At 44.1% G+C, this 18,833-nt stretch overlaps 2 protein-coding genes and 1 long non-coding RNA gene across 3 annotated transcripts in view; 1 reads left to right on the forward strand and 2 right to left on the reverse strand.

Annotated features, from left to right (window-relative positions):
• LOC134446930 (uncharacterized) overlaps positions 1 to 1,710 on the forward strand; it is a 16,840-nt gene extending 15,130 nt beyond the window's left edge. The window contains exons 2-3 of the long non-coding RNA XR_010034534.1: positions 1 to 4; positions 679 to 1,710. The exon at positions 1 to 4 is cut by the window's left edge and continues 70 nt beyond it. This is a non-coding gene — a long non-coding RNA (uncharacterized LOC134446930). The remainder of the gene's footprint in view (positions 5 to 678) is intronic.
• A 5,202-nt stretch (positions 1,711 to 6,912) lies between these two features.
• LOC134446931 (potassium voltage-gated channel subfamily A member 1-like) lies at positions 6,913 to 8,561 on the reverse strand. Its single transcript, XM_063196224.1, has one exon. It carries the CDS (start codon positions 8,559 to 8,561, stop codon positions 7,083 to 7,085), a length of 1,479 nt encoding a protein of 492 aa, XP_063052294.1. The 3' UTR covers positions 6,913 to 7,082.
• A 5,797-nt stretch (positions 8,562 to 14,358) lies between these two features.
• Positions 14,359 to 18,605, reverse strand: LOC134447868 (shaker-related potassium channel tsha2-like). The gene has a single exon (XM_063197559.1). The coding sequence runs from the start codon at positions 18,343 to 18,345 to the stop codon at positions 16,915 to 16,917; it is 1,431 nt and encodes a 476-aa protein (XP_063053629.1). The 5' UTR covers positions 18,346 to 18,605; the 3' UTR covers positions 14,359 to 16,914.
• Between the last annotated feature and the right edge of the window lie 228 nt (positions 18,606 to 18,833).

An 18,833-nucleotide genomic window follows, 5' to 3' on the forward strand; every position in this document is an offset into this window, starting at 1 on the left:
CAAGGTAGCCTTGTGTTTCAAAGCTAGAACAGTCATCCTCTCTCTCTCTCTCTCTCTCTCTCTCTCTCTCTCTCTCTCTCTCTCTCTCTCTCTCTCTCTCTCTCTCTCTCTCTCTCTCTCTCTCTCTCTCTCTCTCTCTCTCTCTCTCTCTCTCTCTCTCTCTCTCTCTCTCTCTCTCTCCTATCTTCCCTTCATATACACCCACACATCGGCTACTGTAAACTGCCTTCTCTCTCCTGCACCTATTACTGTGTCTTGCGCAAGCACACACACACACGCTTTCTTTCTCTCTCTCTCTCTCTCTCTCTCTCTCTCTCTCTCTCTCTCTCTCTCTCTCTCTCTCTCTCTCTCTCTCTCTCTCTCTCTCTCTCTCCCACACACACACTTGCAATTGCACACACACACACACACACACACACACACACACACACACACACACACACACACACACACACACACACACACACACACACACACACACACACACACACACACACACCCACACAATCACACAGCGAACATTCACCAACTCACAATCTAACCCTCTTTCAGTCTCAAATCGCCATACCCCTATTCTTCACACTCTTTCTTTCACCATTTATTTTATAATACAATTTCTATCTCTACCCCCCCCCCCTCTCTCTCCCTCCTCTTCCTCCATCTTTCTTGACTGCTTAGGAGAAGCACTGGGCCTGTTGCCAGCTCACTACTACCCCACCCTGGAGCCTGCAGAAGAAGAGAGAGCGAGAGAGAGCGAGAGAGGACTGCATCTCCGGAGGGCAATGCAAAGGACGAAGCTCGCCGCCCGCTCATTCACTCATTGGCTCCCAGCAGCAGCCTTAACTAACCTGACAACACTTGCAAACATGGGAGGTATAGCACACAGCACATATGATCATACACTCTACAGTACTACATTCAAAACGCTATATTCAAAAATAATGTGGTTGTGTGTCTTAGTTTTCATTAGAAATTGTTGTTGTTTGAATTTTAAGAAAAATGCTATTTAAATGGCTTATACTGTATTGCCATTTAGTTTTGGAAAAGAAAATTTGGTGTCTGAGAGGGGAAAGTCTAGAACAGGTACATTAAGTTTGCAGTACCAAACATTGCATTGCAGTACCAAAAGTCTGCAGTGGGACACCATTTGTTTTTCATTCACATATTTCACAGTGTGCTGCCGCACTGCATGCACAGTGCAGAGCAGTGTCAATTCAACACTTAGAGAGTATCCTGGGGCCAGATACACTCTAGAAAGATTTTAAATCAACTCTGAGTGTTGAATTAACATTGCATTTTTTTACTGTGTGGCGTAAGGAATGCTGTGGAGGACTGTTTCCCTTGCCCTGACCACACCACAAAACCATTGTCTGGCGTTAGTCTGTCTTTTCACTGCTCATTAGTGTCGAGCGGCAGCATTTCAGTCTTTGCCTTCCAATCAATTTGAAAGCCTGTTACCAAATGGTTAAGAGCTACAGTTTTGTTTTTCACCTTTGTTGATGTAATATTTTTCTCCCACATATATTTTTTTAAAGTTGCAGTGTGAGCACTTTAAGAGAAAGGATAGCGCCATTAGCCAAATTATGTGAGAAGCTGAAAGAGAATGATTTATTTTTTCTTCTTCCGAGAATGCTTAGCGTGTGACTGCTTTGACTTAATTTGTGAAGTATTGTTAAGTGCGCATGAAACAAGTTTCTTTCAAGCTATCCTTCAGAATAAAGGATTATAATCAATTCATAATCAATTGAATTCCTAATCAATACGGTATGTTAATGAATAACCATGAGGGCATAACCTTGTTGTTACCAAAAGGGTCATGACTAAGTCTTAACATGTTAACTAAGACACTCTGTAATGTCATGTTATTATGAGGTACGTCAGGTTTTTTTCCAGTAAACAATGAGTCTTATCGTTGGAAATCCCATCTACAGTAAAAGAATACTCAGGATCTCCTCGTGTAGACACCCACAGATGACATTAGACCAGGAATTGGCTTTGACAGGACTCAGATCCTTAAAAATTTATTGAGTTTAAATGTATGACCAACTCAAAAAAGTGACATAAGAAAAATAAATACCCTTGCATAGATCACAGACCAGGCACTGGTCAGCATCTGACAAAATGAACGCACACAATCTGATAACTTGCTCAAAACACAAAACAAATTGATAAATAATAATAATTATTATATCCAAAGCAACAAAGGCAGCGAACAAGTCATATGGGTTAACATTCTCATACGGTTGGTATGTGGTATTACTGGGTGAGTGGTAACGCAGGCAGTCCATCTTAAACCCTGGGACATATATAATATATATCATATATCATATATCCTATATATGTTTCAATGGTCGAGGTTGTCTCAAAGGCACTCCTCTGGGCATTGAACTTGGTTTCATTCATTGACATCCAACTACAGACATAGCACATTCATATTAAGCTTCATTTTAAGCATCTAAAGCTTTTTCGTTGAGGCCCTCCATAAAAACACACCTTATCATCCGACACACACACAACACAATGTGCACTTACATCAACAGCAAAGTGTGAGTCTGAAACACAGACCTGCAAGAGAGAGATTTTTTTATCGTCATGGACAATGACATTGAAGAGAATGTCAAAATGATAAAAACAAATGGTTTCGGAAGAACAGAAACGGGCTGATGATAGCAAGGGCTTTTAAAATGATGCAACCATAAAGAAGCTGATCCTAAGTTTTAGAAAGACTAGGCTCATGCAGTCTTTCCATTGACCATGCACTTTTGACGATCAGTGCTGCAAGGTTGCTGTTGAGTAGGTTTTTATCTTTACAGGAGACTTGGATGATGTAGTTCGTTCTTTGATTTTTCCAGTGACTAAAATGAAGCTTTGGTGACGTTTTTAAATAAAGCATAGAGAATAACCAGTTACACTAATGCCTTTGTTTGTTTTTTTTTTAAACTTTATTCAATATAATATATTATATATTATTTGTGATTACCTTTCTCTTTTTTTATAGTCATGGCTTATCACGTGGACTCTTGACGAGTCACCGATGGGTTGTCTGAAGCACATGTGTTATTGTTCATAACAGTGACATTAAAATGAAACGTAATAGCAAAAATGAGGCCACAGAGGTGAACAAAAAAAAGAAAAGAAATCTTGCAATGTCCTCAGAAGGCCACAGCTAGAGTATACGATGTCCTCATCTTTTTTTGGGATATGCATTGACAAGAGCCTCTACTAGCACGCTATATTGGATGGAAAATCACTTTTAAGCAGATTGTTTAGAATAGCACTATTGTCTCTGTAGTTGTCTTTTTTTAATAAGCATTTTTGTGGTATTTATGTTCTTTTTTTCAATATGTCAGCACACGTGTAACCGAATCAGTCTTTGGACCCAGCAAGGCTTATTAATGCCAAGATTTGTAAAAATCTAGACGTCCTTTGTCTCCACTGTCTTTGACACCGCCATTCGCACTCACTCGACACAGTCACAGCGAAGGTTAGTGAGATAGTACAGGATAGTACAGTACATTTTTTTTTCCCGGCAGAGGGGGGTTACTTTGGTTCATTCATCCCTCCTCCACCCTCTGCTCTGTTTTCTGTAAACTTAAAAAAAGACCTCACAAATGTGAGACGTCTTGTATGGTTTGGATAAAATAAGGATGCTCCGCTATCACTTTTCAGAGTGGATGCAGCTGTGCGGACTACCATCTTTACAGTACATTGGTGGTGCTTGGGAAAGGGTGTTTGTATTGAGCTGTGGGGGAGCACAAGTGAAGGACACACCGTCTCTATTGCTGTAGGATGGTTTGTCAGACTGCTGGACAGAACAGAACAGAACACGTCTCTCAGGTGGTTTGGGTGTTTCAGCACCAGACCTCTGGACAGCGCCCCTGTTGTGATACACTCTGACATCCTCAGGGCTATAGTGCTGTGCGCTGCTTATGGACCAGTGTCTCATAACTGGCTCTATACATTCTACGGCAGATAAGAGGGCCAACTCACACAGTCTGAGGCTATGGTGGCTGACAAGGGACAACTTGCTTAGTCTTGATCCTGCAATCCAACAGACTACCAATTGTGAGCATCTTATAGTAGTTTGTCCTCTACAAAAAAACTTCTAATCCAAACAATAAAAAGTTAAAAGTCAATACAGACATCGACAGCTGTCCCAGTATCAATAGTTTGGGACATATTTGAGACATGTGAATATCCATTCAGACATTATGAGAGATTAAAAACTGCTGTGTCACAGAAAAGTAGTAGTAGGAAGTCATGTGCAGGTCGCATTTCTGTAAATCAAAAGTGCATCAAACAGCCTTCTAAAGCCCTTTCATCTGCATCTCTCTCTCTCTCTCTCTCTCTCACACACACACGTTTAAGTGTTGGTGGCCAGACTCGATATTTGGCCTGATCTAACAAAATTTCATTTAGCTTTCAGGGGCAATAAACATTCCAGGTAGGCACTAAAAGCAAAAATCGAAACAAAGAAAAACAAACAAATCCTAGTGTGCCTCTGAAATTGACCATAGCTGCTGTCACAAGGGCTGTCCTTGTTTTGGTAAACGTGTGCATCTACTGTCATGCCTGTTTGCGTCCTTTACATGTCCTCTGTCACCACCTACGTATGTGTCTAAATCTATGGAAGCCTGTCAATGTCAAATGTGTAAAATGAGTAAAAGCACTGATCGGAGTAAAGGAAAAAAATCAATCCTAACACCTCAAGAGCAAAGCAATGCTTTTTGATTGTGCGCAGCTGAAAGGGCAACAGGGTTATTTGGGGGTCGTGGGATAGTAGGCATGTACTGTAATCCCTCTTGGAGCTTCTAGACTTTCCCTTGTCTTCTCCTGTCTTGTCTCCTCTTCTGGCAGGTGTGAGGGGATGGAGGGCTGGGGACTGGGGGCAAGGGGGGGGGCTTACACATGATATACAGTACACGTCTGGCCATTATTTTTTTTTGCACACGGATGGCGGAGAGTAAAATGGCGAGCATATTCAAGCGCTGCAGTAAAGCACTGCAGTAAACCTCACTGAGGTAGACTCCTTATGGCACAGGGGACACTAGACAAATGGAGGACATACTAATGCACGATGCCGATGATTCGAACCTGTATGGGTACTCCTTCCACCCATCCAGCCGTCCTGCCATTTCCCTGCATCAGTGAGATCTATGCGCCGATTTTCTTTCCTTTGTTTTATACTGCACCAGACAAGCGCTGGGTGCATAAGGACGCGAAAAGGTCAAGTTGTGCGTGACAATGCGCGTGTCATGTTTTAACACCTTTTCAGCTCGGAATGCACCAGTCACACTTTTTCAAGATGATTCAAGTCTGTGGAATTATGTGTTCCCCTCCTCATAGGACCTATCTATAAGATTACCTGCACCATGTTATGGCCGCACACACACAACAATTACTCCAAAACTACTGAATTCTATACATTTACAACTGCAAAGCTGTTAATGTATATTTTTAAAAAGCGCTAAAAGTTTGACTTGCCTCCCCGAGGTAAAACTTGCACTTTTGCATGGAAGCCTTAGAAAGGAGGCAGAATGCCATTTCTGAGACTGGCCTGTTTAGCTCCCCTTCTTTTAGTCGTACCAACGTTAACTGCACTGTGCTGCACATTTTATCATGGTGTCAATCAGTTGTACACTGAGGCACTTTCACCTTTCCAGTCGCTGAGAGGCTCAAAGGCACTAGCAACCTATGTTCAGAACTCTGACCTGGTCTCCTCCCTCACTATTGTTTCCTGACATTGAAAGAAATCAAGTAATTTAGATATTTCAAACATCACAATGGCCTAAATTTTGACTGCAGAAATTGAAAGCATGAATTATATTTACATTTAGTTTTAACTTGTTGAGAGAAGGCCCATGCACTGTATTACAGATGTTATACTGGTTTTAACAGGTGCTTAGTATGAGTATATGTATTTTTGATAATAGTATTTTTCCTCAGCTTCATCGACTACTTTTTAAATAAGAAAGTCTGCATCCCCGAGACGGGCTTGCATATATTTTTGTCACATTTTGAGAAAATTTGGGAGTCAATGTCCCTATTTCCCTGCCAGTAACATGGGCACCTATAAGAGGTGCCTAAATTGCAACAAGCTGTATAATATTGATGTCATGCATTAAATATACTAGGATACATAGTACCTTAGTTCGAGTAGGCCATAATGCAGGTTATTTTCTAACATGCTATGATCTCATTGAGTTACTGTTCCCTTAAGGTTTAACATTCAGTCCTTAGATACTCATAAATGATAAGCATTTTCAAATCATAACGATCCAGTGCACTTTCCATGGAAATAGATGGTAGGGAAGATGAAGAAAGGTCAAAAAAAGAAAAGGCGCTCTTAAATGAGATAATGTCCCAAGCATGCCGTTATCAAAATGATAAGAATCTGAACATGCTAGTATGAAGCTCCTTATGTCATTGTGCTGTCTTGCATCTAAAGGGCATGGTATTGAATCACTTGGTGATATCTTAAATACAGCATCTGCTGAAAAATAGCAGCATTGCGGATGTTCATGGGTCGAGGACTTGGTCCTCTGTAGCATCCCAGCAGGTATTCAGTCACGTCTGTATAAGGTGCTTTGCTGGTCGGTATATCCTTAACTGGAAGGAGACCACCTATCCGGAAGTCGTCGATCAGATCCTGCCGAACTTTTTGCGCCTCTTTCTCTGCAGGAAAGGAGAAGTTTAGATGCATTTTCTCCAGGATGCACTGTGCAAGTTACTGAAATGGTATCTGTATTCCATGCATATCATTTTAAAAATCCCTTGAGTGGACGGTCGTTGGGACCACCACTGAGGGTCCTCGTAAGTGCCAGACTATGTTGCCTGTTGGTGCGCGATTATGTTGTGTTTCATGGGGGGGGTTACATTTTTTTTGATGTACTGGATTTTTTTCCCTTTTGAAAATTAATAACAGCTACTATCTTTCGGATATCTAACGGCTTGTTTCTTTTTCTCGTTGTGTTTTTTTCTTTCTTTTGCGGAGTATAGTTGTCGCATTGCAAGGACTCTCTAAGGAGGTAAATGAAGCATTCATGTCATTAGTATGTGTTTCTCAAGTCGCTGTGTTTCTTCTACACGTCAGATAGAAGCTTGGTGTTGTTCACACAGTTTTGATTGGTTATAGTGCAGTTGCCAGTTCTCAGGTTGGCTTCCCTAAAATTGTCGATACTGTTGTTAATGTCGCCGTCGATTTCCATGTACTCCGACTTGCTCACGGTCGAGGAGCTGCGGCGACTGGACGTGTCAGAGGCTATGTTTGGATTGCTAACGTTGAGGAGTTGGGCCTGTTCCTCTCCCTCGGTTTCCCTGTGGTAGAAGTAGTTGAAGTTGGACACGATCACAGGCACCGGAAGCGCAATGGTCAACACACCGGCAATGGCGCAGAGGGAGCCGACAATCTTGCCGCCAATGGTCACTGGGACCATGTCACCGTAGCCAACGGTGGTCATTGATACGACCGCCCACCAGAAGGCGTCCGGGATGCTACTGAAGTGTGAATCCGGCTCCTCGGCCTCCGCAAAGTACACTGCACTGGAGAACAGGATGACACCGATGAACAGGAAGAATATGAGCAGCCCCAGCTCCCTCATACTGGCTTTCAGGGTTTGACCCAAGATCTGCAGTCCTTTCGAATGCCTGGAAAGTTTGAAGATCCTGAACACTCGCACCAGACGGATGACCCTGAGGATGGCCAATGACGTTGCCTGGTCACCCTTTCCCTCCGCTTTCCCGTCTGCCTCATCGGCCAGCTCAGTACCCAGGGTGATAAAGTATGGGATGATGGCCACTATGTCAATAGTGTTCATCATGTTCTTGAAGAAGGCCGCCTTGCTCGGACAGGCGAAGAAGCGCACTATCAGTTCGAAGGAGAACCAGATGATGCACAGAGTCTCCACAATAAAGAAGGGGTCGGTCAGGATGTTGGGCTTGTAATAGAAAGTGGTGTTGCCTACAGTCTCATAGCGACCCGCTGGGTCTTCTTTTAGTTCAGGTAAAGTCTCCAGACAGAATATGACGATGGAGATCAAAATGACCATCACAGACACAATGGCAATCCCCCTGGCTGGGCCTGAGCTTTCGGGGTGCTCAAAAAGTAGCCAGATCTGTCGCTGGAACTCCTTGTCGGGCAAAGGGCGCTCCTCCTCTCGTATGAAGCCCTCGTCCTCCCGAAACCTCTCCATGGCATCCACCCCCAGTTCATAAAACTTTATTTCCTCCGAGAACATATCCAAGGGCACGTTGACTGGCCTCCGCAGCCTGCCCCCGGACTGGTAGTAGTAGAGGATGGCATCGAAACTAGGACGGTTCCTGTCAAAGAAGTACTCGTTTCTCAGGGGGTCGAAGTAGCGCATCCTCTTCTTGGGGTTACCTAACAGTGTCTCGGGGAACTGCGAGAGGGTCTTGAGCTGCGTCTCGAATCGCAGCCCCGCGATGTTGATGACGACCCGTTCGCAGCATTCATGGTCGTCATGGTCCGGGGGGTAGGTGTCCTGCGGATGCCCCGGCACCGCCGAGGTCTCGTCCATGTTATCTCCTGGTACTACAGTCATCCTGCTGCCGGGGTCGGCGAGGGAGGAGCTCTGCAGGAAATGCGGGATTGCAGTTAGTTTGACAAACCACCAGACATCCGATTTCCCATCATAAATTCTCCCCCCTTTTCCTTTTCTTCCGAGATCCCCACCCCTCTGTGCTCTCTCCTCTCTCCTGTATCCTCTCCTCTCTCTCTGTCCCGGGGTATGGGGGTAGCAGTCACAGCTCTTGCCTCAGTGCGGCCCCACTGCAGTTCTCGCTGACTCGACCATTGCTGCCTCTCTCTCTCTCCCCTCCTCTCCTCTCCCTGCTACCTCGGTCACACAGAGCGATTGGATCGACTAGCAGCGATATTTGCTAAGTCAGCTATTTCATTCTACGAAGTATTATTTATTTATTTATGTTACTTTGCTTGTTGCCGTTACATCCGCATACAGCCCAGTAGGGCTACACCTAACTAAGCCTAATCATCCAGGCATAACAAATGCTGTATACAAACGGCATTTTAATGTCCAAAATACGAATAAGGCAATGTTAGTTTTTTATTCCTTCACATAACATCTTTGAATGACTCGACCCTTAGACGCTCCGCCAACCCGCTCTATGCAGCAGAATCCAAACTGCAGTTATGCTGAAATTTAAGGATGTAAAACGTACCACAACACTAATGACCGGATGGGTATGTGAGCGGCCAAGTACACACATGCATCCCCTTACCTCCGCTTGGTCTTTAGGGGTACTGCTGGAATGCGTCCGTTGGTGCACTCATCCAACACTGATGCACCCTTTCTCCTGTTTCTGGATGTCGACAGGGTGCATGGGCACTTCACATCTCCTTCAAGTCGTGCTGGACTGCGCGCCTGTAATCCTGATTGAAGTTCATGGCATGTTCCCGTGTCCTGGCTCGTCTTTGTTTGTTCCCGAAAACTGAAATAAATCAAGCCTCAGACGGCGCGTATAAATCTCACTCTTTGCATCATTCGGCGAACAATAAAGTCATATTGCCGAAGGTGGAGCGCCGCTGCAATGTGAAAGAATGCTGAAGCCGCAACGTCCAGTCGTGGTAGTGCAGCGAGGAGGAGTGCGGCGGCGTGAATGGCTTCCAGCCCACTGCATGAGGAGAGAAGTCTAGTGCTGCAACTAAGGGGGGAGATACATTAAGGGGCAATAAGCGAACCCCTGCCATCTCCAGACATTACCGCATCAGCAAAATGTGCTCTTAGGAGTAGACGAGATGACAAACACGGTCTGTTGCAGCTCAACATACTGTCAAAGGGGGGTGGGGGATGAGAGGTGCTTAAAGATGGAAATCGATAGGGGCTATAGAATAATTCCTTAATAATGTGCAGTTGCATATTGTACTGTGTTGAACATGCGAGGGGGCGAGAGGGTGAGCGATATAGAGAGAACGAGAAAGGCAGAGGGAGAGAGGGAGGAATGGAGCGTTTGATGAAGAGAGGGAGGGGAGGGTATTCGACGCAATGCAGAATGGTTGTACTAACGCGCGTTGCCACAAGTGCCTTCCATACCACAAAAACAAGAGCATTTATGTGCCAGCACTGGCGCAGTTATCTAATCCGTTGCTTAGGTTCAGGTACTGAAACATATCCTAACCAACACCCACAATAAAGAGGCAGAGAAAGGTTAACTGCACAGTTGTCACGGTTTCATTTCGAGTAGGCTGGAATCAGAAAAGTACCGCATCGGACGATCTGCCCGAAACTTGAGGATTCTGAGGAAGTCACTTTCTGAGCAAGTCGCACGTGTTCTTAGCGTGCTTGCGCGCTCTCTCTCTCTCTCTCTCTCTCTCTCTCTCTCTCTCTCTCTCTCTCTCTCTCTCTCTCTCTCTCTCTCTCTCTCTCTCTCTCTCAAACTGGGGGCGTGAAAATGATGCGATAGCAGATTATGACAAAATGAAAGTCTTTTGGAATGTTTTATTTCTGCTTTATATGTTGTGATTATTTTAGTAGGCAGGTGGAATTAGTGCATTTAACTGTGAAATCACATTACACTTGTGAAACGTCCAGTTTGTAGTAGGCCTAGTTTGAGGGGAAACTGTGAAAAGGAAATTTTGGCGCTGGCCATGGTGCTGAAACAGGCTAATGTTTCCGCATTGTTTCAAAGCAATACGGCAGTGTTTTTTTCTGTTCTCAATTTCTATAGGGGACGTAAAGGTCATTACTGTGGAATATTACAGATACCTCAGGAACTCACCAGCCTTTGTAGCCAGTAGATGGAGCTACATTTGTCATTCAGGAGACAACATAAAAGTGATTTGTTTTCTATAGTCATGCAAAGGAATTATTTTAACTGTAATGAACAAGGAAACACAGTGTCCTTTAATGCTTCGTCTTCTGTGACAGGAAACGCTACCTGGAGTTTACTTTTATCTTTTGTCTGCCTTTGCAGTTTTCTGGAATAATCAATTACCTTAAGCATGGTCACTTGTGTCCATCAATACTGTGCCTATAGTGAGGCTTAGTAAAGAAGAGTGCACCTTTGTTGGACTTTGATATTTGTGAGGAAAGTGAAAGGATGAGTATCCAATCTTTTCATATGATGATATGCAGAGCTTGTCTTGCCTTCTCACCATATCTGACAGCATGTGTTTTATCTTTCATATTCACATAATTCTCATAATTTTTAACAGTTAAAATATGAATAATAACTGCACCTCTTTCGACTTAGGATTGCTGATATTTGAGTCCAACTGGTCAACCAGTGCAATTGCAGTTCTTACTGAGACTCTGATGCACCATGTTGTGGAGTAATTTGTCTTAGTGTTTGTTGCATTGATATTTTCAAGTGCACAGAACGCAGACGACTATGATGCCACAATGCAACTGTTGTGCGATGTGTTCATCTTAAGACTGCAATCCTATTTGCTGTCCTGGTACTGATATGTAGTAAGTAAGAAAGGTTCATATACATGCAGGGGATGTCTGTGCTTCAGCCCTTGTGGTGCTCACAGTCCAGGACAGCAGAATGAAGACAAACTGGGCTACTTTTCAATGACTAGACCCAGGGACGACCGGAGCACTCAGCATACTTTTGACTCTGAGGAAGACGCAGGTGCGACAAAACGTCAGTCACTTTGTACACCAAAAAATAAAAAACCTCTAAGACTATGCTGAGTGCTCCGGTCATCCCTGGGTCTAGTCACTGAGAAGTACAGTAGCCCGGTTTGTCTTCGTTCATATACATGCATTTGGTATGTGCCTTTGACCTCTGCTACAGACCGGGTGAGAGAGGGAGCTGGTTATGCTGCATGCTGTGCTGTTGCTTTGCCGTGTCCGTAGATGGGAAGTGACATGCTATAGCCCCTCAGAGAACGGCCCCTCCTGCACGACTGTGACTTAAGGCCCTGTTGCACCGGTCAAGGCATGATGAGCGGTTTGTTGAAGGCAGGGCAGAAAGTGATCCGTTACATAATACATCAAACACAAAGATGACCACTTGTGCTTAAGAGACCAAAAGTGTTGTGTGCAACAATTAAGGGGAACTCAAGGGACTTCAAATGTTGGGTTTTCACACAAGGCAAAGAAGGTAACTCAAGGACCTGAAATGTCTTGTTTTTGGGTGTATGAACTCTTTCCCGAGAATTGTGCCAAGGCGGGCTCATCCACAGTCATAGGTTTAGATGAGGAGATGAGTTTACGGAGAAACGCATTAGGATCAAAACAAAAGTCAATGTTTTTCATAACGTTCAGCAGATGCTTTTTATCCATAGTGACTTACAAACAAGGACATAATAAGCTGCCTACAATATGTGGCGGCGTACATACAGTGTATGCAGGCCAATCAATGTTAGTGCATATGGGCAGCAGGGTTCGGGTTTTGTTTAGTGATGGAGTGGAGTGTGCCATCTTATTTTATGCTAGCTCCTCCCCAGGCCCCTTTCCTCCTCAGTGCATTGTAAGAGCACCACACCTTGGCAGTTGCTGTGCATACATAATGGTCAAATGGGTTAGTGCATGACTTATGCATAATGCTTTGGTGAGGCCGGCGGTGGTCAGCCAAGAGACATAACGTAGTTGTAGCAAGAGGCCGGAGCAGTCCTTAGTATTATGGAGACTATACTATGTGCTATCAGTTCAAGACATATAGTACAGTACAGACATACTACGATGTTTTGTTTCATTGTTTATTTTTTAAAACGTCTTTATATCAAGGTGTCATAGTCATTTCAAATATTGAATTTTCTGAATTGCTATTTTGTTTGAAATGCTTACATCTGCAGATGTTCCATGTCAGTGATTCAAGCCCCATGATTGAATGAATAATTTGGTCCTTGCAAGAGGGGTGACCAGTGATGCTTTTGTGTGTGTGTGTGTGTGTGTGTGTGTGTGTGTGTGTGTGTGTGTGTGTGTGTGTGTGTGTGTGTGTGTGTGTGTGTGTGTGTGTGTCATAATAGACAATCTCATCTATTGTATGTGACTGGTGCACCAGTATATACAGTAGTTTCGCAATGTGGGTGAGGTGTTGGTTCGCGATGGTGTAATTGCCTGGTCAGCCCGCCCCAGGACCACCCCTGAGTACATATTGTATATTGTTTTGTATAATAGTGGATACTAGTGAACACTGAACAGGCACCATCATGGCCAAACCATGGACAAGACAACACCTTGAAATCAGAGCGCTGCTATTGTTTTACCATCTTATGAAATGTGAATGTGTTTCAAATTCGTCCCTGTGTTCTTGCCAAGTGACCATTGATGCATATACCCTCCTCTTACTCAAAACTGTAGCATGTGCCAAAGAAAAAGAGAATGTTAAAAAAATGGACTCCACACCCCTGCTGTGAGAGAGTGGGTGTAATCCGCAAGATGTTGTCTGTGCTGGCCAAAAAACAATGCAGCGCAGTGATGATGTCATGAACAAAATGACCCTCAAACGCCCCGAATCCTTGATGCACTCTGTGTGTGTGTGTGTGTGTGTGTGTGTGTGTGTGTGTGTGTGTGTGTGTGTGTGTGTGTGTGTGTGTGTGTGTGTGTGTGTGTGTGTGTGTGTGTGTGTGTGTGTGTGTGTGTGTGTGTGTGTGTCTGTGTGCAGTAAAATGAATAGTGTTAAGTCAACACTTGGAGAGTGGGACCAGCTGGAATTTGACTCTTCAAGGGTGCGTGCGCGTGCGTGTGTGTGTTTGTGCATGCGTGCATGTGTGTGTGCTTGCGCGTGTGAGGGATCAGGAGCAGAATCCACATCCACACCAGCAGCAGCATCATCAGTCGGGTGTGGGACGCAGGAGCTTGCTCACAGATGCTGAGTCATGTTGACTTGGGGGGGCCGAGCGCGAGTAAGTGAGAGAGCGAAGGAGAGAGTGAGCCAAGCCACCAGCACACCGTGCTCTCTTCTGGAAAACGTCCCGTCTGCTCTGCACCCAGCACTTTCCCTGAAGGTCCCCTTTGCAGTCCCCAGCACTGCTGCCACTGCTGCTGCCACTGCTGCTGCTGCCTGGCTCTGCTCTGCTCTGCTCTGCTCCACTGCCTATCTCTATTACCAGCCAGATGGACAGACATTGCACCGCACCGGTCGCCTGCCTGAATGCTGCTCACCCTCTCTCTCTCTCTCTCTCTTTCTCTCTCTCTCTCTGTCTCTCTCTTCTCTCTCTATCTCTTGTCAGGGGCGCACTAAGCCGTGAATGTCACAAGCAATAGCTGTTTGCAAGTTTGCCTGGAGAGAGGTGAGGTTATACACAAACCAAAGAGAGAGGCGGGTGACACAGAGCTCCAAACACTGACATCACACTCACTCTGCCGCAGGGAACGGGGACAAGACAAAGGACGAAGTGGTCAAATGTTTATTTTATCAAAATAATATATCATGGTGATTTTTTTTTTTTTTACAAAAATAGTTCTTTTACACATCACATCATATGTATAGCCAGAGCAAGTTTGTGTACCAGTTCCTACCTTACTATATACATTCATGTACAATCCTCCAAAAGCTGGCCAGCAATCAGAATATAATGCAGATATGTACGCACGAACTCAAAATGCCCTTTTTTGCACATTGTAGAAGATTACATTCAGGTGAGACATTAGAATTTCACAGTGAAAAGCAAAGCTGATGTGCTATATTGTACTATTATTTTGCCATACCAATTTTCATGGAAGGAAGCGAGGACAGAGATAATATTATACAATGTCTTTACACATAAATTAATGATTTCACAGGTTTTTTTTTACATCACAGTCAATCATTTCGTTGGCATTTCAGCACCACGGGCCTCAATGCATGTGTGTAGTGTTATTAGATACACAAGTATTGTAAATAAATCCATAAACAAATAAGTGCTGTCGTGGGGCTCTTGAGAGACAAATCAAAGCAGTGCCTTCTTTTGGAAGGAGATCTCATAACTTGACACTCTATTCTATGCCATAACTTAATCTGCTGCCAGTTCTGATTAACTCAAGCCTTTAAGTAGAAATGTATGCGCCTTCAGCATGGTCAGGGCTTGCCAGGTGTGACTGATGATTTCCAGCCCTATAAATGCTCAAAAAACGCATCGAGGGAGGCACAATATCCCTAACCTGACTATCGCCAGCTGGTATGTTTCATGATACCATCTGGGTATCTCCCACAACCGACACATTTTCGATTGATGCTCCTTATTAAATATGCTTGCATGTGATTGGATTAACAACCTTTCCTCATCTTAACTGACGTGCCACTTCAGCCACTCACATGGAACTCAACCCACGACACAGCTGAGAACGACAGGTGGAGGAAGAGCCATAACGCCGCCCTTCTATTGAAAATCCTACCCGGCAATGATGATTGGTTGCCTGGTTAACACCAGACCTAATCACAAGTGAGATTAGTCTTTCAGATCGAAACGATTGTGTAGAACTAAAGGCAGTATGGGAGTTCCCAGGCTAGATGATTGGCTCTTTCATTCAGAAATGATTTTGATTTTCATGGTCCTTGCGTGAGGAAACCGGAACGCCTCCACATATATGTAATTTGGTGAAACGCAGCCAGATGGCGTAAGTCAGGTTAGTACATCCCCCCAATTTGAACTAAATTCTATTAATTTCTGTGGTCATATATTTACAGAAGAACCCACAGATGGGCTTCCTACACAGCCCAATTGGGCAGAAACCTTCTTGTGCCCTAACAGGACACTGATTACAATCTACAGTGTAATAATTTGAAGGTTCCTAAAAGGGCCTTCATTTGGATGCGGAAGGAATCCAAATGTTCTCTGAAAAAAAAAATCTGTGAAGAAATCCAAGGTTCCTCAGGGAACGTTTAGGGGTTCTTCGAGTGGTAATCAAATTGTTCTTCAAACAACATTTGGGATCCTGGGTTCTATAAATCCTTCTGAAAACGTGGGGGTTCTTCCAAGAACATTTAGGTTCCTTTAAGAATGTTTAGGGGTTCCTCCATAGGGACACATTACTGATTATTTGGGGTACTTTTCATTTGACAGTGTAGGGCCATCCTCATGTGGGTGACCAAGCTTTTATTGACCTGAGACAAAAAGCAATTACTGATTGGTAGATTGGTTCTGTTAGTGGTCCTAACATTATTGATGAAGGGTAAGTTATATCATGTACTGTATGTCAAAAGTCAAGGCACTGCAATGCAACAACTTTAAGGCAAATTGCCGACTAAATAGCAAAAAAAAAGCCCTGTTGGACGAAAATGTAAGAATGTTAGAATACATACACCATGTGGAATAGTAGGGATTCATTTGTCTTCCTTGTGCAAATACAAAATGACACAAAAATAGATATACAATCTGTCAACAATATGGTCTACTCTAAGATATTTAAGAAAAGAAAAAGGTTCTGCTGTTGGCAACTAACAAAACTGGAGTCAATGAAACATAAAAGAATCAAATCAAAAAGTGTCAAATAACGTGACTTTTTCCAGCAACAGTCATAATCTCAAGCTTGTCAAACATTGCGAATTTTGTTAATGTAGTCTATCGGCTAAATGTTCAGTAACTTAAAAAAAAAAGCATTGTCCCTTCCACAATGATCACGTTAATACAGGTTGATTAGTTTGGTTGTTGAATTGGTTCATTGACTTGTCGTGCGTAAACCTGCCATTGAAAGACTCCACCGCTTAAAGGCGCTCTGGGAGCGCAGCAGAGCAAAGCTTAGGCTACAATTTGTGAGAAGCTTCCCCTTCCCTTCTCACAATAACCTCTAAGGACTGACTTTTTGCTACAGTTTGCTAGTAAGGCAAAGGTATCCGTAGCCTATGACATAATTTAATTTACCAATTTTGTAAATTGTTATAGAATAGCATTTCTAAATCAATACAGGCCTGCGATTTTCAAGAAGAAAACAATATATTTACAAACGTCAAACATTAATTATTCAACAACACCACATCCCCTGACACACTGGTTTCGTTTTGCGCTCAGACGTCTGTCAACTTTCCAGTGTAATTATCGAAAGCACTTAGGTCGATGTGTCTGGACGTACTATCCAAATCGTCATCTGCCACAAATTCTGATTTAGTGAGAGTAGACTGGCTCTCGTTCTTCTTCGCGTCGACGTGGGTTGACACTTGCCGGTCGCAAGTGACATGGACATATTCCTTGTGGTCCTCCTTGCTGGTTTCCCTGCGATAGTAATAGCTAAAATTTGATACGATGACAGGTACAGGCAGTGCAATGGTGAGTACCCCAGCGATGGCGCACATGGATCCGACTAATTTCCCTCCCGTGGTGACGGGAGACATATCTCCATAGCCGACTGTCGTCATGGTCACCACTGCCCACCAGAACGCATGAGGGATGCTCGGGAATCCAACCTCTGGGTCGTCAACCTCCGCGAAGTACACGGCACTTGCGAACAGCACAATGCCAATGATCAGGAAGAAAATCAAGAGTGCCAGTTCATTCATGCTGGCATGGAGGGTCCGCCCTAAGATCTGTAGCCCTTTGGAGTGGCGGGACAGTTTGAAAATGCGAAACACGCGCACCAAACGGATAACCCTCAGGATGGCCAATGACGCCGCATGTTGACCCCCTCCCTCGAGCTCCGCAAGCTCCAATCCGACAGTCACAAAATATGGCAATATGGCCACGATATCAATGACATTCATAAGGTCTTTGTAGAAGGCAGCCTTGCTTGGACATGACAGGAATCTCACTGAAAGTTCAAAGGTGAACCACACTATACAGAGCGTCTCCAGTATAAAAAATGGATCCGTGAAAGGGCTTAGCTTCTCCGCCTCCTCTGTCCCGTTAAGAAGATGATTACTGAATAGATCCTTGTCCTCTTTGAACTCTGGTAAAGTCTCCAAACAAAAAATAACAATAGATAACAAAATGACCAACACGGAGACGATGGCAATTATCCTCGCGGCTCCTGAACTGTCAGGATATTCAAACAAGAGCCATATTTGACGCTGAAGTTCTTTTGATGGCATTGGTCGCTGTTCCTCTCTTGTCAAGCCCTCGTCCTCAATGAAGTTCTCAATGCCCTCTTCAATTTCATAAAATTTGATTTCTTCCAGGAACATATCAACAGGTACGTTGATGGGCCTCCGGAGACGCCCTCCGGACTGATAGTAATACAAGACGGCATCGAAACTTGGCCGGTTCCTGTCAAAGAAGAACTCGTTTTTCACGGGATCATAGTAGCGCATCCGTTTGCTCGGGTCTCCTAGTAGGGTGTTGGGGAAACGGGCGAGAGTCTTGAGCTGGGTCTCGAAGCGTAGGCCGGATACGTTGATTATGACATGCTCGCTGATTTCAAGATCTCCTCTCTCCAGTTCGTCGAAGTCTGGAGATTGACCGATGGTGATTATTTCATCGCGGTTTTCCGGGGAAACCACTGTCATCTTTCCACCACCACCTCCCCGACGCAGGTCCCCCCACGGTCCTCCCAGACCGTAGCTGTCTCCCCACCAACCTTTGGCAAACCCAGCCACTTTGGCGGTTGTTGTGGCAGCAGGTGTTAAAAGTGAAATTTACATACACAACCACAGATTATCTCTCGCGTGCGTGTTTGCTGTCTTTACACCATGGCGCCTATCTTGCTGGCACACGCGACTTGTTGGTGCACACCAGTTGCGCTCAGAGAAAAAGCATGAATGGATATGGGCTTCCCACACTGCTTTAAACAGCACAGCCCTCCCCAGTTTGATTGACATGTTGACGCCTCCTCATTCAGAATTTGTAAGTACACAAAGTATTGTAACTTTCAATGATAATGTATTCGCCCTTGTTGGATTATTGTTACCCAATACATTTAAATAGTTATTGTTAGTTAATTAAGAAATATTGATTATGAATATTAATCCTCATTTAAATATCAGACTGGTTGGAA

The sequence above is a fragment of the Engraulis encrasicolus genome, chromosome 4 (genome assembly GCF_034702125.1).
Source record: "Engraulis encrasicolus isolate BLACKSEA-1 chromosome 4, IST_EnEncr_1.0, whole genome shotgun sequence".
In the NCBI taxonomy this organism is placed as follows: domain Eukaryota; kingdom Metazoa; phylum Chordata; class Actinopteri; order Clupeiformes; family Engraulidae; genus Engraulis; species Engraulis encrasicolus.